We start from the raw sequence: 20,744 nt of genomic DNA on the forward strand, positions 1-20,744 counted from the left end.
TTAACCCGCTGCACTACAGCCTGACTCCCTTCCCCTTATTTTTAAGGGAATGTCCAAACACAAGAAAAAGAAGAGTTCCCCCCCCCCCACAACACTATAAACAAAATCTAGTGAGTGGACCATGAGCTTAATATGAACCCCTAGCATGGGTTGCCTGTTAGGAATGACTGAGGGGGTCTTATTTAGGTGTTGGGGCACATTCAGATTGTAGGAACTTTGAGACCTTGAATAATTGTCTGAATTACTAAGTTTTATTCTAGAATTCACAGAAAGATGACTGGTTTAGTAAGGGGATTAGAAGCCTTGACTTCCAAGAGATCATTCGAAGAGATGAGGTGTGTGTGTGTGTGTGGTGGGGGAGCAATTGGAAGCAGCAGACAGATTTCACTAACTGGGAGACACCCTTTAAAACTGTTGGGGTACAGTCATCAAATCAGATGTCTGTCAGTGACTTGCTGTGTTAACAGAGGTGTAATTCAAGTGGACACAGAGTGCCTGCTGCAAAGCTGGTGGCTGAAGAAAGGGAAGCTCCAGGAGTTGGGCAGTAGCACTTTGGGTTAATCACAGGTTGCGGAAAGAGCAAGGACCGACACAAGGATCCCGGCTAGAGCCCCTGGCTCCCCACCTGCAGGGGAGTCGCTTCACAAGCGGCGAAGCAGGTCTGCAGGTGTCTACCTTTCTCTCCCCCTCTCTGTCTTCCCCTCCTCTCTCCATTTCTCTCCAACAATGACTACAACAATAAAACAACAAGGGAAACAAAAGGGAATAAATAAATAAATAAATAAATAAATAAATAAATAAATAAATGGAAGCTCCTATTTCCGAAGATGTGGGGTAGGGCCAAGAATGGTTCAATTTTCTCTTCTTATTCTTTTTTAAAAAATATTTTATATTTTATTTAGTTAGTTTGGTTAGAGACAGGGAAATTGAGAGAAAGAGGAGATAGAGAGGGAGAAGGACATCTGCATTATGTTCTTTTTAAAAAAATATTTTATTTACTTATTTATTATTAGATAGAGACATAGAAATCAAGAGTGGTGGGGGTAGTAGAGAGGAAGAGATACTTGCAGGCCTGCTTCAACACTCACAAAGCTTTCCCCCTGCAGGTGGGGACAAGGGCTTGAACCTGGGTCTTTGTATGCTATAACACGTGTGCTCAATCAAGTGCACCACTACCCCGCCCTGGAAGACATCTGCAGCACGGCTTTACCATTTGTGAAAATTACCCCCTTTAGGTGTGGCCTTGCACATTGTGATAGGTGTGCTCTACTGGACATGCCACCATGTAGCCCTTCTCCGTTCCTCATCTTCCCTTCCCCTCTTCCTCCTCCTCCTTCTTTTTCTAGATAGAAACAGAGAGACCAAAGGCAGAGAAACAGAGTGAAAAAGACCATAGCACTAAAGCTTCCTGCAGTGGGGGCTGGGCTCAAACCTGGGTCATGCAGATGGCAATGCAGTTCACTTTCCAAGTGACCTATTTTGCCAACCCAATGGTTTTATTTTTCAAAACAGCTTGGATTTAGCTTCCTTAAAAATATTTATTTGATAGAGACAGAGAAATCAAGAGAGAAGTGGAAGATAGGAAAAGAGAAAGAGAGGTATCTGCAGCATTATTTCATTGCTTACAGTCTTCTGCCTGTAGGTGAGGACTGGGGCCTTGAACGCGGCTCCTTGCTTTTGGTAACATGTGCCACCACTGGGCCTCCTTGAATCTAGTTTTCAAATATCTCTAGGTGATTGTGTTGAACAGCACTTAGTTTTGGAATTATTTACTGGGAACAACTCAGGACATAACCAACTCTCAGATCCTGTCACTGGTGTCTTGTCACAGTGGTGCTGCCTCCTAAGGTCCATTCAGCTTCCAATTAAAAGCAGCAGACTCATTGGGAACCTGCAGGGAGATGTCCAGGAGGACTGCTGAGTGTGCACTGATGCAGGGACGCAATGTCTGCAAGGGGACTAGTGACTGAAAAGAGGGAAGAGACGCTTCAGGTCTGAACTCATATTCTCTTTTGATCTTGCCCCCTCTCATTATCCCCTTCTCTGTCTGTTTAAGACAAAACGCTCTGGCTCCCCACAGGTGGTGAGGTTGAGCCAGAATGTAGATCTAGATTTTAGACCTAGTCTTTCTTTCTTTTGTCTGGTAAGTGGGTGTGAAAGACACTGAGGGGACCCTGGGTTCAGAATAGATGGTGCAGAAGGTGGAGAACAGGGAACTCAATGGGTGGTGGAGTGAGGCCAGAGGTGGGGACTGGAAGATGGTTTGGAGGAGGATTTAAGGAAGGAGAGATTAGAGCTGTGAATCTGGGTGGTAGTGGTGGTGGTGGTGGTGGGGGGGCTTGGGCGTGAGGAGAGGGATGCTCTGGGGAAACAATGGGTTGTAGTTACCAGTTAAACGGGGGAGTAGACAAACAAACGGATACAGTAGCGGCTTTATTCTTCTAGGCAGTCCTGTGTGTCAGTGTGAAACTAAAGGACCTCCCTTCTTCCATCTCTTGTCCTGGAAGGGTTTGAGCTGTTGATTCTGGTCTTAAGGCTTCTTCTTCTTATTATTTTTTAAAATATTTATTTATTTTCCCTCTTGTTGCCCTTGTTTTTCATTGGTGTTATGGTTATTGTTATTGTCATTGTTAGATAGGACAGAGAGAAATGGAGAGAGGAGGGGCAGACTGAGAAGGAGAGAGATGGATAGATGCCTGTAGACTTGCTTCACCGCCTGTGAAGGGACCACTCTACAGGCAGGGAGTCGGGGGCTTGAACCAGGATCCTTACACCGGTCCTTGTGCTTTGTGCCACGTGCGCTTAACCCTCTGCACTACCACCCTACTCCCATCTTAAGGCTTCTTGACCTCACACTTGAACGGTCTCCTCTTCCTGAAATTTACTACACACCATAGTGAAGCTTAGCTTGTTTGTTTGTTTATTGTTAATGGGGTGGTGGGGGAAGAGAACCAGAGCATATCTCTGGCACATTGCAATTCTGGGGATTAAACTCAGAATATCATGTTTGAGAGCTCAATACTGTTTTTCCACTGTGCCACCTCCAAGGCCACTGCACTTAGCTTTTGGAAGGGGGCCTGCAAGACCCGTTGTTTGCATCAGTGCCCGGAACAGAGTGGGTATCCAGTGAGAGTTTGATTGAATGAATGAATGAATGAATGGGTGGTGGGATGAGTGATGAAGTGGGTGGACGGCAGCATGCAGACTCTCGCCTGTGCCGAAGTGCTAGACCAACACCTCCACAGAAGGAAGTGGTGCAGCTCAGCTTGGAAGCCTATTTTGGTGGATTGTAATCCTAAACTCTGAAGAGAGTTTCCAGAATTCCTCCTTCTGCAGTCTAAAACGTGCGCCTTCTTGGAAACAGAGCTTTTGCTAGGCACTGCTGCTACTGTATTGCTTCACAGACTGGAATGCCATTATCAAATAATTCTTTTTTTTTTTTCCTCCAGGGTTATTGCTGGGCTCGGTGCCTGCACCATGAATCCACCGCTCCTGGAGGCCATTTTTCCCCCTTTTAGTTGCCCTTGTTGTAGCCTCGTTGTGGTTATTATTATTGCCATTGTTGATGTTGTTCGTTGTTGGATAGGACAGAGAGAAATGGAGAGAGGAGGGGAAGACAGAGAGGGGGAGAGAAAGATAGACACCTACAGATCTGCTTCACCGCCTGTGAAGCGACTCCCCTGCAGGTGGGGAGCCGGGTACTCGAACCGGGATCCTTACGCCGGTCCCTGCGTTTTGCGCCACGTGCGCTTAACCCACTGTGCCACCACCTATCAAATCATTCTTTTAGCCTCCTCATTTGTTCCAACAATAGCCACTTATTAGGTGCCTACTGTGTGCCAGGCACTATGCTCTGCCATAAGGGTTCAGAGATAACTCAACCTGGGTCCTGTGTATTCTGCTCAGACATCTATACTATGTGGCCTTTAAAGAAATTAAATTAAACTTTATTCATTTATTGGATGGAGAAATAAATCAAGAAGGAAGGGGAAGATAGAGTGGGAGAGCTAAATAGAAAAACTTGCAGCACTGCTTCACCACTCATGAACCTTCCCCCTGCAGGTTGGGGGCTTGAATTGGGTTCTTGTGCATGGTGACATGTGTGCTCAATCTAGTATGCCACCACTTGGCTCCTATGATGTGGCTTTTAGGGAAATGTGGATAGTTGTACTGCAGAAACAAGTTTTGTACTGTCATCTAATTTAAGAAGCCCCAGTTTAAATGGGCTTCTTTAGTATGGAACTTAAAGGCTTTTTAGTTTGTTAATGTATACTACTTACTAAGAGGCAGATTAAGTGAAACTTTTATCAGACCTGCTTGATTCCAGACCCAGATTTTCATGGAAGAAACCAGACCATACACATTTTGCTTCAGAAGTGGGACGAAACCTTGAAGTTTCTCAGGGTTCAGTCCCTTGTCTCTGGGTTATCATCAGTCATACCCTTGATGACTGGCATCCCAAGAGGAGGTTGCTCAAGTTGCATGGGTAGACTGCATGCTTTGTTTTACATTTAATTAATAAATTAATTTTTATAAAGGCAGAGATAAATTGAGATAGAAGGGGGGAGGTAGAGAGGGAGACAAAAAGAGAGACACTTGCAGCACTGTTACACTCTCTTGAAGCTTCCTCCCTACAAGTGGGGATGGGGAGGGTTTGAACCCACTCATGCCCTTTTGCATGGTAATCTGTGTACTATATCAGGTTCTCCACCACCTGGCCCCTGGGTGTGTGTTTTAAAGTATTGTTTCCCATCTGAGGTAGAAATCCCTAAACACAATGAAGTTATGGGGCTGACGGGAACAGGAAAATGTCTCCTGGATTTAGTTTGTCTCTTTTCAGGGTTTTCTGTTATTATTAGAATCAGAACAGGTTGAGTTTCTGTAGCCTTAACTTTGATGGATCTGGGGTGTGTCAAATGTCTTTCATGTGCTTTGTTTTATGCTCTGGGTGTGGTGGGTCACAGGGGAGTAGTGATGGGCCATTTCTGATCACCCTGCTTCTCTAAATTGCCCTTGTTTCCTTCTCACCCTTATTTTCTTTTTTTAAAAAATTTTAAAAATATTTATTCCCTTTTGTTGCCCTTGTTGTTTTATTGTTGTAGTTATTATTGATGTCGTTGTTGGATAGGACAGACAGAAATGGAGAAAGGAGGGGAAGATGGAGAGGGGGAGAGAAAGATAGACACCTGCAGACCTACTTCACCGCCTGTGAAGGGACTCCCCTGCAGGTGGGGAGCCAGGGACTTGAACCGGGATCCTAACGCCGGTCCTTGTGCTTCGTGCCACCTACGCTTAACCTGCTGTGCTACCGCCCGACTCCCCTCACCCTTATTTTCTAAAAGGAGGAAGCTCATAAAGAGTTTTGATTATAAACAATGAGTATATATTGAGGTTTTTTTTTTTGTCATCATCTGGGTTTCACTGCTCTGTGATGATTTTTTTAGGTAGAGACAGAGACAAAGAAGCAGGAGAGAGTGATAGAGACTACAGTACTGAAGCTTCCTTCAGTGCAATGGAGTCTGGTTACACCTGCGTCAAGCACATGGCAATGCAGTGCACTGTCCAAGTGAGCTATATTGCCAGCCTTACATTGTGTCTTCACTATATGCTAGGCATGGAGCCAATCTCTTACTCTTGTGACCTCATTATATCACCCCATGAGAAAGACATGTTGTTCTTGGGCTTCACCACTCCAGACTGACCTTTGTAGATGGAAAAAAAGAGAGGGAAGAAGAGACAAAAAACAAACAAACAAACAAACAAAAAACCCAGAGACAGGGGAGATAGGTGGTAGAAGTCAGGCTTGAACCTGACTTGTGCATGGCAAAGCTGGCACCGTCCCAGGTGAGCTATCTCACCAGCCCAAGAAAGACATTTTTGTACCCTCATGTCTAGGCTGCAAAAAAATGGGATAAGAGAAGGTCAGTAATTCACCCAAGGTCACACAGCTAGTGAGTATAGCAGGTGGTTCAGCACCCTGCCCATGTTCCCCAAGCACGTGCATTTCCATTCTTGCCAGCCTGTCAGCCCCTATCCTGAAGAAGTGTGTCTGTGTGGGGGAAGTTTAGCCCTCAGAGCTGTTCTCAGTCAATAACAGTTGGCCACTGGTGGGTAAATGCCTCAGTCCCCTTACCCCTTAGGTGGGAAGGGTGCAACTTTGAGACAGGGATTCTACATTGCTTCAGACATAGGATTTAGCTCTGGTTGAAAATAGTGATAACAAGCGTGCGTGTGTGTGTGTGTGTGTGTGTGTGTGTGTGTGTGTGTGTGTGTGTGTGTGTGTGTGGTCTTCACTTCCCTTCTATTTTTTAAAAAATACTTTAGTGAGAGAGATACAGAGAGAAAGAGAAAGAGAGAGATAGACAGACAGGCAGACAGACACAGGAGCACTTCTCAGCTCTTAACGGTGGTACAAGAGATTGAACCTGGAACTCAGAGACTCAAGCATGAAAGCATAACCATTATGCTGTTTCCCTTGCCTGTTGACTTTCCTTCTAATGTCTCCCTGTATAACCTCCCAGATGAACTGCTTATATTCAAATTATTGTCTCTCAATTTCTGTCTCTATCAACTAAAACAAAGAAAAAATATAAGGCTGCCCGGAGCAATGGATATTTCATGCAGGTACCAAGCCCCAGCAATAGCTCTGGTGGGAAAAAAAAAGTCCATCAGCACCCTTAAATTACCCCAAGCATTTTGCTTCTATCTTTCTTCTTCTCCCCCTTCTTCACCTTCTTCTTTTCTTCTTCTTTTCCTTCTTCTCCTTCTCCTTCCTCTTCCTCTGGGGTCTCATACCTGTGTGACTCTATTGCTCTCTGAAAACAGTTTTTTTCTTTTAGTTCAGACAGAGAGATAGAGAGTTTGAGTGAGAAGGAAAGACATCACAGCACCACTCCACTGTTAATGGAGCTCCCCTTGGAGCTATGTATTGTGTTCCTATGTGGTGCCAGGGGTTCAAACTTGGGTTCGCATGCACTCTTCCAGCTGAGCTATCTCCTGGCCTTCTCGTTGCTTTCAGAAAGACTAAATGAAATGTAACTCTGGCCTAAGCAAGTCTCATTCTTTTACAAAGTGTCTTTTTCCAGATTTTGTTTTTACATTCTCTTTGGGGATGGGAACTTGGGGTGGGGAGAATATTTATTTGTTCACTTAACAGAAGTGCTAGAAGTGTTAGGTTTAGGTTGCTCTTGCCACCAGCAACCAGCCCCCAAATGTGGCTCAGTAAATGCTTTAGTGCAGCAAATGCTAAAGTGGCTGCAAGACTATTTCAGAAATGGTTGGTCCTCAGGTTCCCTGTGGCCAAGTCTCCTTTCCTGTCAGCATTGTACTGTATTGCCCAGGAGGCACCCTTGTGGCCTCCTGACTGGCTCACAAGGCTGGCAAGTGCCTTGGCCTGGACACCTCAGCCTCTTAGCCATGGAGGCTGCTGGGGGCGGGGGGTGGGGTGGGCGGCAGAGACAGAGCTGTGTAACCCCCCCCCCCCATGGCCCTGCCTTTGCAATCTCTTACCCTGGAGAGCTAAATCATAAACACCATCTTGGTTTCACTGCAGCAGTTGTGCTGGTACATAGTTTATCTTGGTGCAATTATCCATCTGTCTGTCTACATAGTAGTCAATCTTGGCTCTTCAATCCTCAGATACTCACTGGCGCTTGATGCTTCACTGCCTAGTGCTATTGGGAAAATAGTTCCATGAATTCCATAAGGAGACTTAACCTTGCCAGAGAGAAGTTCCTCACACTGTTCCCTCTGATACAAGAGCCAGTTTAATGCTACTGAAAGGAGAACATGCCTGGGACCCCAGTCTTAGAAAGTACTGTTTTTATCCACCCACCTCTCTCTCTCTCTTGCTCTCTCTCTCCATCTCTCCCTCTCTCCCTCTCTCCCTCCCTCTTCCCCCAGCTCTCTCATCTCCATGGTTGTCACTGGGGCTTGATGTCTTCGTAAACTCCACCATTCTTGGTGGCCATTTTTCCTTTTTTTCTTTCTTTTGATAGAGGAAAAGGAACACCACTACCCAGCCTCTGTTTTTCTTTACCTCCTCCATCCTTAGATTCTCTCTTTTTTTTTCTTTCCTTTATTGGGGGATTAATGTTTTACATTAGACAGTAAATACAATAGTTTGTACATGCATAACAGTTCTCAGTTTTCCACATAGCAATACAACCCCCACTAGGTCCTCTGTCATCCTTTTCCAGGACCTGTACCCTCCCCCCACCCACCCCAGAGTCTTTTACTTTGATGTAATACACCAACTCTAGTCCAGGTTCTGCTTAGTGTTTTCTCATCTGATCTTGTTTTTTTATCTTCTGCCTGTGACATAGATCATCCCATATTCATCCTTCTGTTTCTGACATAATTTCACTTAACATGATTTCTTCAAGCTCCATCCAAGATGGGCTAAAAACAGTGAAATCACCATTTGTAATAGCTGAGTAGTAATCCATTGTGCACATATACCACAACTTGCTCAGCCACTCATCTGTTGTTGGACACCTGGGTTGCTTCCAGGTTTTGGCTATTACAAATTGTGCTTCTATGAACATGGGTATACACAAATCTCTTTGGATGGATGTATTGGGTTCCTTAGTATATATCCCCAGGAGAGGAATTGCAGGATCATAGGGTAGGTCCATTTCTAGCCTTCTGAGAGTTCTCCAGACTGCTCTCCACAGGGGTTGGAGCAATTTACATTCCCACTAGCAGTGCAGGAGGGTTCCTTTGACCCCACAACCTCTCCAGCATTTGTTGCTGCTACTTTTCCTGATGTATGACATTCTCACAGGAGTGAAGTGATAGCTCATTGTTGTCTATTTGCATTTCTCTGACAATCAGTGACTTGGAACATTTTTTCATGTGTTTCTTGGCCTTTTGGATCTCTTCTGTGGTGAATATTCTGTCCATGTCCTCTCCCCATTTTTGGATGTGGTCATTTGTTTTCTTGTTGTTGAGTTTGTTGTTGAGTTTTAAATATATCTTTATGTATTTTGGTTATTAACCTCTTGTCTGATGTATGGCATGTAAAAATCTCCCATTCTGTGAGGGGGTCTCTTTGTTTGGGTATTGTTTTTTGTGCAGCACAGAAGCTTTTTTTTTTCTTTTATTTATTTATTCCCTTTTGTTGCCCTTGTTGTTTTATTGTTGTAGTTATTATTGTCGTTGTCTTTGTTGGATAGGACAGAGAGAAATGTAGAGAGGAGGGGAAGACAGAGAGGAGGAGAGAAAGATAGACACCTGCAGACCTGCTTCACCACTTGTGAAGCAGGTGGGGAGCCGGGGTTCGAACCGGGATCCTTATGCCGGTCCTTGTGCTTTGCGCCACCTGCGCTTAACCCGCTGCGCTACAGCCCGACTCCCCGCACAGAAGCTTTTTAATTTGATATAGTCCCATAGGTTTATACTTGCCTTAGTCTTCTTTGTAATTGGATTAGTTTCATTGAAGATGTCTTTAAAATTTATGCGGAAAAGAGTTCTGCCAATTATTTTCCTCTAAGTATCTGATAGTTTCTGGTGTAACATCCAAGTCCTTGATCAACTTGGAATTTACTTTTGTATTTGGTGAAATATAGTGGTTCAGTTTCATTTTCCAGCATGTTTCAACCCATTTTTTTCCAACACCATTTGTTGAAGAGACTCCCCTTTTCCCATTTAATAGTCTGGACACCTTTGTCAAAGATTAAATGTCTGTAGGTGTGGGGGCTTACTTCTGGGCTCTCAATTCTATTCCACTGGTCAGTGTGTCTATTCATGTTCCAGTACCAAGCAGTTTTGATGACAGTGGCCCTATAATACAATTTGAGATCTGGGAGTGTGATGCCTCCAGTTCTGTTCTTTCTTCTCCAGATTGTTTTGGCAATTCTAGGTCTTTTCTTATTCCAGATAAACATTTGTAGCATTTGTTCTATTCTCCTAAAAAATGTGGTTGGGATCTTGATGGGGGGATAGCACTAAATTTGTATATGGCTCTGGGTAGTATATTCATTTTAATGATGTTAATTCTTCCAACCCATGAACATGGAGTATCTTTCCACTTCTTTGTGTCTTTTTCAATTTCCTTAAGTAGTGACTCATAATTTTCAGTATACAAGTCTTTCACTTCTTTGGTTAGGTTTATTCCTAGATATTTTATTGTTTTTGTTGCTATAGTAAAATGAATTGATTTCTGGATTTCATCTTCTTCTAACTTAGTGTTTGTGTAGAGGAATGTCACTGACTTTTGAATGTTAATTTTGTAGCCTGGCATCTTACTGTATTGCCTGATAAGTTCCAAAAGCTTCTTGCTGGATTCTTTAGTTTTTTCTATGTATACTATCATGTCATCTGCAAATAGGGAGAGTTTGACTTCTTCTCTTCCAATCTGTATCCTTTTAATTCCTTGCTCCTGCCTGATTACTATGGCAAGAACTGCCAACACTATGCTGAATACTAATGGTGATAATGGACAGCCCTGTCTAGTACCTGATCTGAGGGGAAATGCTTCCAGTTTTTTACCATTGTGTATGATGTTGGCTGTAGGTTTGCTATATATGGACTCCACTATTTGAGGGATTTTCCATCTATTCCCATTTTTTAAAGCATTTTGTGATCAAAAGGGATGTTGTATTTTGTCAAAGGCTTTCTCTGCTTCTATTGATATAACCATGTGGCTTTTGGTCTTGCACTTATTGATGTGGTGGATCACATTGATTGATTTATGTATATTAAAATAATCTTGTATCCATGGGATAAACCCCCTTGGTCATGATGAACAACCTTTTTAATATACTGCTGTATCTGGTTGGCTAGAATTTTGTTCAATATTTTAGCATCTATGTTTATCAGAGATATTGGTCTGTAGTTCTCTTTTTAAAAAATATTTATTTTCCCTGTTGTTGTCCTTATTGTTTTATTGTTGTAGTTATTGTTGTTCTTGATGTCATCATTGTTGGATAGAACAGAGAGAAATGGAGAGAGGAGGGGAAGACAGAGAGGGGGAGAGAAAGACACTTGCGGACCTGCTCCACCTCTTGTGAAGCGACTCCCCTGCAGGTGGGGAGCCAGGGACTCGAACCAGGATTCTTCCGCCGGTCCTTGAGCTTTTCCCCACGTGCACTTAACCTACTGCGCCACCGCTGGACTCTTGGTCTGTAGTTTTCTTTTTTGGTTGTGTCCGTCTGTTTTTGGTATCACAGTGATGTTGGCTACTTGGAAGGTGGTTGGGAGTGTTCCTGTGTCTTCAATCTTCTGGAAGACTTTTAAAAGTAGAGGTATTAGCTCTTCCTTGAAGGTTTTGTAGAATTCATTTGTAAAACCATCTGGTCCCGGACTTTTATTCTTGGGAAGATTTTTGATAACTCTTTCAATTTCGTTGGCTGTGATTGGCCTGTTCGTATTATCTAGTTCCTCTTTATTTAATTTTGGAAGTTTGTAGGTATCTAGGAAATCATCCATTTCTTCCAGGTTCTTTAGCTTGGTGGAATATAGTTGTTCATAGAAGCCTTGCATGATATACTTAATTTCTGTGGTGTCTGTTATGATATCTCCTTTTTCATTTACAATAAGATTTATTTGAGTCTTCTCCCTTTTTTGTTTTATGAGTCTGGCTAAGGTTTGTCCATTTTAAAGAACAAATATTTACTTTTGTTGATCTTTTGTGTGTTTTTTTTTCAATGTTATTTATTTGTGCCCTAACTTTAGTTATTTCTGTCCTCTTGGTTGCTTAAGGGTTCTTTTGTTCTTATTCCTCTAAGTCTTTAAGGTGTGCAATCAGGTTGTTTATTTGAGCTTTTTCTTATTTCCTTTTTTTTTTTTTTGAAAAAGATTTTTATTTCGGAGACACCAAATGCATCCAGTTCAGTCCCCAAAACCACCATAATCCAGAACTGAGCAGTGCTTTGGTAAAAAAAAAAAAAAATTAATTACAATGTAAATTTATTTAGGAGCTCCAGATTTTAACCACAAATTTTTTGATTTTGAAAAAATGACAATGTGAGATTATTTTTTTCTGTAAAAATAGTCAAGGTCATCAATGCCATAGAATTTTATGCAACTACAGAAATATTCTCTGTCCTATTCAATATGGTTGTCAGTAGTCATATGTGGTTACTGAACACTTGAGCTGTGTTTGCATACTAAAGAAATTAAATTTTAATTTGTATTTAATTCTAAATTCTAATTAAATAGCCACATGTCATTAATGGTTATAGTATTGGACAGAAGGTGTATAGAAACTGACTCACTCATTCTATAAACATCTATAGTCATACGTACCATTTTCAAGTATCAGAGTAGGTGGGGCAGGTGGATTATTACAATGCTTTGTCTTCAAGGAGCTAACATGGAGAAAAGGTAAATAAATGTATCCTAACATATGTGTTTCAGTAAACATGCAAAAAGCACTTTCTTTTTTAAAAAAATATTTATTTCCTTTTGTTGCCCTTGTTGTTTTATTGTTGTAGTTCTTATTGACGTCATCGTTGTTGGATATGACAGGGAGAAATAGAGAGAGATGGTCAAGACAGAGAGGGGGAGAGAAAGATAGACACTTGCAGACCTGTTTCACTGCCAGTTAATCGAATCCCCTTTTTTTCTTATTTCCTAATGTGTGCTTGCATGGCTATGAACTTCCCTCTCAGTACTGCCTTAACTGTGTCCCAGATATTCTGATAGCTCGTGTCTTCATTTTCATTGAACTCTTGAAACATTTTGATTTCTTCCTTTATTTCCTCTTTGACCCAGAAGTTGTTAAGTAGTGTACTGTTGAGCATCTTTTGTTATTTTTCTTCCCTGTAGCCTATGGGAGCCTGAGGGCTTTTAACTATATGTAGGCTTCTTAGATTAATCACTTAATACTGACCAAGAGATGAATCAGGGTGGGGGAGAGATAACACAGTGGTTATTCACAGAGACTCTGACACCCCGAGGATCCAGACTCTGACACCCCGAGGATCCAAAGCACTGGGCTCAATTCAGCTGCTTTTCCAAGCTGGAAGTACTTAGCCCTATGAGTTTCCAAACAAGTCCCATTTATACTCTGTGGGTTCTGTGGCAGTTATTTACCATATCTCCCAGTTCATCAGAAGAACAATGTGGAAAGGTTCTCACTGTACAGCCCCACCTCTAGCCCACCAGAGTATAGATCTTCTCCTGAGTTTCCCTGCCAGTTCTTTGGCCCCCTATGTCAGCATGGGGCTGCCCCACTGCTGCTCCAGCCTCCTAGGGGCAGTAGCAATGGAGACTCACAGCTGCATTTGGAGAGCCTTAGTTGAGTCCTCTCCTCCCTTCAGCAATCATTTTGTTGGTAAAACAGATTGAAGGTGGTGCCTAAACTGGTAAACTGCCACACTGTTACCAGCAGCTCCGGAACAGATATGGGCTTTTGTCCCAGGAATCTCTCCTTAGGCTCCTCTGTCCACGAGCTACATGTATTTGTACTCACCAGTGATTTGGTGGGTTCCCATATAGTTCTAGTCCTGTCTTGAGGTCCCAGGTGGTCTCCTTTGATATTCCTAGTTGATGGAGAGAAGAGAAGAGGAGAGGAGGGGAGGGGAGGGGAGGGAAGGGGAGGGGAGGGGAGGGGAGGGGAGGAGAGGAGAGGAGAGGGGAGGGCAGGAGAGGAGAGGAGAGGAGAGAAAAACAGCTGCTGCTGCTCAGGAGGGGAGGGGCGGGGAGGGGAGGGGAGGGGAAGGGAGGGGAGGAGAGGAGGGGAGGGGAGGGGAGGGGAGGGGAGAGGAGAGGAGAGGAGAGGAGTGGAGAGGAGAGGAGAGGAGAGGAGAGGAGAGGAGAGGAGAGGAGAGGAGAGGAGAGGAGAGGAGAGAGGAGAGGGGAGAGGAGAGGAGAGGAGAGGAGAGGAGAGGAGAGGAGAGGAGAGGAGAGAAGTGGAGAGGAGTGGAGAGGAGTGGAGAGGAGAGGAGAGGAGAGGAGAGGAGAGGAGAGAGGAGAGGAGAGGAGAGGAGAGGAGAGGAGAGAGGAGAGGAGAGGAGAGGAGAGGAGAGGAGAGGAGAGGAGAGGAGAGAAAAACAGCTGCTGCTGCTGCTCTGTAGCCCCGCCTCCGGAAGTCTGTTGGATTCTCTTAAGGTCAGCCAGGACCTATTTTCTCTGCCCTTCCTTCCTAGGCCCCGTCTCTTCTCATTCTTCAGGGGTCTTCTCTGAGTCCTCCTCACGTTTTTTTCTCCTGTTAGATGTGGAAAAGACCACAGAGATCATCCAGAAGGCAATTTCAATGGCAAGAATAATAAACATGAGCCTGGTTAACTAGTCAAAATCCAAACAGCATTCTTTGTGCTTTTCAAAATACTCCTGTTAACTTGCATTGAATGTACTATAGCTGATTGCCGTGTATCATGGTGCACATGTCACTTCTTCCTCTGTGATGCCCAAGGTTGAGACTTTCTGGCTTGGCCCTAAATAACCCAACAAAGCCAAGGTATGGGGAGACAAGGTGACTCAGAAATTTATTTGTTATTTTTTGTACTTATTTATTTTCCCTTTTTTTGCCCTTTTTATTGTTGTTGTAGTTGTTGTTATTGATGTTGTCATTGTTAGATAAGACAGAGAGAAATGGAGAGTGGAGAGGAAGACAGAGAGGGGAGAGAAAGATAGACACCTTCAGATCTGCTTCACCATCTGTGAAGCGACTCCCCTTCAGGTGGGGAGCTGGGGGCTCAACCAGGATCCTTGCGCGGTCCTTGCACTTCACGCCACGTGCACTTAACCCTATGCTGATGCTTGACTCAGAAATTTTTATGGGCCCCAGAATTTTGTAATATAAGTGGTTGTCATTTTAAAAAATATATTTTTAGTTATTTGTTTTTGATAGAGACATAAATTGAGAGGGTTGGGTAAGATATGGAAGAGGGGGGGAGAGAAGATACCTACAACATTGGTTCACCACTTGTGAAGTTTCTCTCTGCAGGTATGGGCTGGAGGTTTGAACCTGGATGCTTGCACACTGTAATGTGTGTGCTCTTCCGGGTGTGCCACTGTCCAGCCTACACTCTTGGTGATTCTAACATGCATTAAGGTTGAAAACTGCCACCATGGTCCTCCCCTCACAGCACAGGGAACATGTGGCTGACAGTGAGTTTGATTGATGGCAATCTAGAAAGGAAAGTTGTTTATATCTACAGGGTTTATTGTGGTGATTCAGCAAGAGTGATAGCCTCTGAAAATTATTGCAGGCATGTGGTCGGGGAAGAAAACTTAGTTGGTGGTTGGTATATAAAATCTTGTCAGGCAAGGCTGTGACTCGGTATATTTATGTTGCTCTTATCACCAGCAATTAGCCCCAAATGTTTCCGAGTAAAGTTTAGTGCAGTGCTGTAATAACTTCAAGAAAATCTTAGAAAATGACAGCTGTACCATGTGCTCCACCAAGCCATCTTAGGAGAGCAGCAAATCTGCCTTGACACTCCTGACGGACCATTAGCTGTGGACAGATTCCTGCGGATCAGTCTTGACTCTCCCCTCCTCATTCAGAGGTGAAATGTGCATGGCATTTCATCTTTCAATGGTGATAAATGGTACAGACACCTGAGACCTTGCCATCCTCAGCTACCTCTATTCGTCTCGGTGAGTTTCTCTTCATCTCTGCTAGAATGGCATCTGTAGTAGTTGCCCAAGAAGTAGTGATTGGCCTAGTGAATGTATGCATTTGCTCAGAGGGAGCTAGCAGAGAAGAGGAAGAGCCTGATGTTCTAGCAGCATTACCACTGTTGGCTTTTTCCCCCCACTTTGAGTGTTAGCCCTTGAAGTGCTATGATTACATAGTCCTCCATTCCCTACATATGTTCTGCTACCAGCACACCCCACAAAGTCTGAGAGAGTAAAGAGAAGTGATAGGAGGGGTATCTAGAGATGATGCTTGCTCCTGAGGCACCCAGCACCAGGACTCTGCTGCAGCCCCAGATGCAGAGAAGCACATGCCAGTGGGGTTCCTCTGATGAAGGGAAAGAGTGGTAAACACTGCATGTGCAGGGCTGAGGCTAGAGGAACATCCCCATTCCACACAGGGAGGTGCCCTGGGTATAAAACCTCCACACATAACCACACGTGCTTGCCGACATGGTCTCTTTTGGAGAAGGGTTATCTGGGGAGAGTTAATTTTGAATTCCACTTTCCAATTATTTTTAAAGTGGAATATTTCTCCAGTACTGGTGACAGTGTCCTAGAAAAGTCAGTCACCATCTGACATCTTTCCCAAGTAGGGTATTGCTGCCCCTGCTTGTTTCCTACCTGATGTCACTTGTGGAACATCCATCTTCTCCTTCTGGGACCTCTGAGTCACGTTCCCAGAGAAGTGGGTCTTTAGCTAGCTCTTGCTGGGTCTAAGCTGTGGTTGTCCTCTGCTTTGGTCCTGGGGTATTAAGGGAGAGATCTGGGTGCATTAGATAGGTGACACTGGGTAGGAGTGTGAGGATACCCAGGTGAGATCTTTCTCAGCCATGTCCTGGGTATGCAAAGATTCTTCTAGTTAGTCTTCTCTCAGTCTCAGTTCTTTACTCCATGTCTCTGTGATGTAGGAGAAAAATCACCTCTGCTGAATTTATTTATTATTATTTTTATATCTATATGACCCTGGGGAATGAATCCTGGCTTCTCATGTGCATGAAACCACCATTGAAACATATTTCTCACTTATTGGGGGTGTCAGAATAGTCACAACTCATTTCTGCATAGATAAACAGAAAAATACATCATGACTTTTTTTTTTTTTAAAGATTTTATTTATTTATGAGAAAGATAGGAGAGAGAGAAAGAACCAGACATCATTCTGGTACATGTGCTGCCAGGGATTGAACTCTGGACCTCATGCCTGAGAATCCAATGCTTTATCCACACATCCTGACTTTTTTGACTGCTCAATATCTATTTTTTAGATGGAGAGGCAGAAAGATGGGGGAGGGGGAGTGGCTGAGACACTATAGTACTGCTCCCCCATCCCATGAAGTTTCTCTTGCTGTTATGGTGCTCTCAGGTGGTTCTGGAGCTCAGATCTAGAGCCTTGTGGCATAGTAAGCCTCATTTCCTCTTGAATGAACTACTTCCCAGCCCTTTATTCTATTTATTTTATTTTATTAAGAAATTTTATTGCCACCAGGGTTATCACTGGGTATTCTGTTCTGTGTCTGCACTATGAATCCACCACTCCTAGATACCATTTCCCTCCCCTTTCTTTCTCTGTTATATATCATCTGTATCTATGTCTATCTATATCTATATCTATATCTATATCTATATCTATATCTATTTGATAGAGTAGAGAGAAGCTGAGAGGGGAGTAGGAGATAGAGAAGAAGACAGAGAGACACCTATAGTACCTGCCTTACTGCTCATGAAGCTTCCTCCCATAGATGGGGAACTGGGAGTTGAACCTGGGTCCTTGTGAGACGGAGAGGAGAGGAGAGGAGAGGAGAGGAGAGACATCATAACACTGCTCCAACACCCATGTGACTTCCCCAGGTATTATCCATGGTGCTTCCATGTGGTGATAGGGCTCAAACCCAGGGCTTTTTAATTTCCATGTTAAGGTCTGTGCTCTACCCACTTCCTCTAAGGCCTTTTCTACAACAGGTTCTGTGGTGGAGCATGAACATTCTGAAGCCTCCCTGTTGTGAGGGTGGGAGAGAGGAGGAGACACTGGGAGAAGAGGGTGTTAAGATGGCACTGATCTGACCCATAGGCTGCGTTAGAGGGTGGCCCTGCAATGATGTGAGACATTTGCTCCCTGCAGGGACTCCTGCTGGGTACCTATACCCTGGCTGTAATCAGCCTGTAGGATGCTCCAGGGCCTGGTAGAACAAGACAGCAGCTAGAGGCAGTAGACCCTGGACATCCATATGAAGTCAGGTGGGGCATGTGACAGAGGCTTTCTTCCTCAGTGTGGGGTACAAAGGCTTGGAGTCTTGGGTTCCCCAAAGCCAAGGAGTCACTGGACTGGCCACATGTGTAATGGGTCCCTCTGCCAGAGCCCACACCCACCCACAAGCTCCTGCCCCACTCTTCTCAGAAATGGGTCATCTGCAGGTTGCAGATGTGAACTGTGGTATCACCAGGTCCCTGGAGTGAGAAGCTGGGAAACCTCCTGAGTGGCAGGTAGAGGTAGGGGACATCAGGTGACCTTGTCCTATCAGGAGAGGACAGCTTTGTGACCCCTCCTTCATGGAGGATCATAAAGGGTTGAGCAAACACTGTTGAGGAACTTTGCTTCCCTCCAAGGTCCCCTCTGTATTTGGAGGTTTCCTTATATCCTGGCTGGCTTGGGGCCCCTGCCTCTCTGTTGCTTTCCCTTATACCAGCTTTTGCTCCTGTCCCAATGAACTTGTAGGTCCTGGGCTTTGTGAGGCACAAGGACACCCCACCCTTCCCACTGGGAAATGTTCTGTGTAGAAGGAATCTCCTGCTCTTTGAGGTGCTCAGCCTAAGGAAGATAGTTCTGCCATGTTATCCCATTTGTCACGTACTCAGCACATGTCACAGCAAGTTACACAGCACTATGTCACATCTTTGATCCTTATACTTTCCCATTAGATACTTTTATTTACAAATTTTTTTGTAAGAACACCTTTTATTTATTGGGGGATTAATGGTTTACATTCAACAGTAAAATTCATAGTACATTGTGTAACATTTCTCAGTTTTCCTCATTTCACTTACCCCCCACATAGGTCCTCTTTCATCATCATGTTCCAGGAACTGAAAACTTGCCCCCGCCCCAGAGTCTTCCTTTACAGTACACCATATCCAGTCCAAGTTCGGCTTTGTGTTTTCCCTTCTGATAAGAACACTTTATAGGTAAGAAAATTAAAGAGTCCAGGTTGTAGTACACCTGGTAGAATTTACATGTTGCTGAAGAAGGACCTGAGTTCAAGCCTCTGGTCCCCACCTGCATGGGGGAAGCTTCATAAGTGGTAGAGTAGTGCTGCAGGTATCTCACTTTTCTTCTCTCCTTCTCTCTCTCTACCAAAAGGAAAAATGTGAGCCCCAATAATAATTCTGATGGCAGGGAAGAGAGAAAGAAAAAAGAAAGGAAGGTAAAGAAGGAAATTTTGAATGGCTTCAGAGATGATACAGTAGATAAAGCATTAGACTCTCAAGCATGAGTTCCTGAGTTCAGTCTCCAGCATCACATGTACCAGGTTAATGCTTTGATTCTCCCTCTTTCATAAATAAATAAACACATCCTTTAAAAAGGACATTTACAGAAGAAATCAAAGAAGTTTGAGACCCAGAGATGTTAACTGACTTGGTTGGGTTGACCAAGCTCAGAAGTGGTACAGTGAGCTCCAGTGCTTTTGTGTTTAGGAATTCTCTAGGAAACCTATTTAAAACCTCAATTCCTGGGTGTGGGGCAGTGGCACATCTGGTAAGGTATATTGCCATGCCTAAGGACCCAGGTTCAAGTCCCTGGTTCCTACCTGCAGGGGGGAAGCTATGAGTGGTAAATCAGTACCGCAAGTGTCTCTCTTAATTTATTCCTTTCTCCTCTCCCTCTCTTCCTCTTCATTTCTCCCTGTCAGAAAAATAAAGGAAGAAAAAAAAGGCTACCAGGAGTGGTGGAGGCACTGTGTAGGCACTGAGTTCCAAGCAATAACCCTGGTGGAAATAAATAAATAAATAAATAAATAAATAAATAAATAAATACGCTATTCCTGGGCTTCTTGTCAAAAAAATATGTCCCAGTGGGTCCAGGCAGTGGTGCACCTGTTTAAGTACACAGACTACGGTTTGCAAAGGCTTGGTCCTCACCCACAGGAGGAAAGCTTCACAAGTGGTGAAGCAGGGCTGCAGATGTCTCTCTGTTTCTCTCCCTCTCTGTCTCCTCACCTCTCAATTTCTCTCTGTCTCTATGCAATAATAAATAATTTTTTAAAGGGTGGAGGTATAGCATATTGGTTATGCAAAGAGACTTTCATGCCTGAGGCTCTCAAATCCCAGGCTTAATTCCCACACCACCATAAACCAGTGCTGAGCAGTGCTCTGGTTAAAAAAAAAAAGTCCCAGTAAGTTTTGAATAGAGCCCAGGAGGTTACATGCTTCTCAGACATGCCTTTCTTTACTTTAATCCTAGTCACAGGTACCTGGTCCTCACTTTTCCTGGTCATCATTCCTCCATCTCCTTGAATCCAGCTTGTCCCAAACTAGCATTCATCATCATCACTTAAGGTGTATCTGCTTTGTCAGAATCGGTTCTCTTTCTGTCAAGTTACCAGGTTAGATGTTTGTGGGACCGAACATTTTCTGCAGTGTCTGCTGTGTGTTAAGCACCAGGGCAGGCAATGAACCAGAAGGTAAGTCCATCCGAGAGGCCCTGGAGGAATGTGTGGAGGCTGGGCTTGTGGGCAGCTCAGAGCTTTGCTGGGGGCCAGGGTGGCCTGGACACTTGAGCCCCAGGGATTTTCACACATGCATATCCCAGTATGAGGCCTGTGGTCTCAGCAGCAGAGACAAAGCATCTGGTTGCCTCAGGAAGCATTGGAAGAAGTGTACTGGCCAAGGCAAGGATGGTGGTGGGGGCTGGGTTGGGAAGGACAGTGATTTCTTGGTCACAGTGGTTGGTGTTTCAGGGAGAACTCAGGTTGGTTCTTGTGCAAGAGACTGTGATGGTGGCCTCATCTGTATTCAGAAAGGAGGCTCTGGTGTAGGGATGTGGGGGTGTAGAACTGGAGGGAGTTTCCCCCTGGGAGAGGGGTATCTGATGATGGTACTGAGCAAGGAGGCTGCTGTCCTCCAGGCTTGAGTGCCAGGTCTGTGGGGGGGAGGGGAGT

The 20,744-nt window shown here is 44.2% G+C and overlaps 1 protein-coding gene across 1 annotated transcript in view; it reads left to right on the top strand.

Annotated features, from left to right (window-relative positions):
- LOC132536247 (adenylate cyclase type 5-like) overlaps positions 1 to 20,175 on the top strand; it is a 28,278-nt gene extending 8,103 nt beyond the window's left edge. The window contains exons 2-3 of the mRNA XM_060183842.1: positions 18,645 to 18,771; positions 20,048 to 20,175. Of these exons, the coding sequence (XP_060039825.1) occupies positions 18,645 to 18,755 (111 nt within the window). The 3' untranslated portion in view covers positions 18,756 to 18,771; positions 20,048 to 20,175. The remainder of the gene's footprint in view (positions 1 to 18,644; positions 18,772 to 20,047) is intronic.
- The last annotated feature ends 569 nt before the right edge of the window (positions 20,176 to 20,744 follow it).

The sequence above is a fragment of the Erinaceus europaeus genome, unplaced genomic scaffold, assembly GCF_950295315.1.
Source record: "Erinaceus europaeus unplaced genomic scaffold, mEriEur2.1 scaffold_663, whole genome shotgun sequence".
NCBI lineage: Eukaryota > Metazoa > Chordata > Mammalia > Eulipotyphla > Erinaceidae > Erinaceus > Erinaceus europaeus.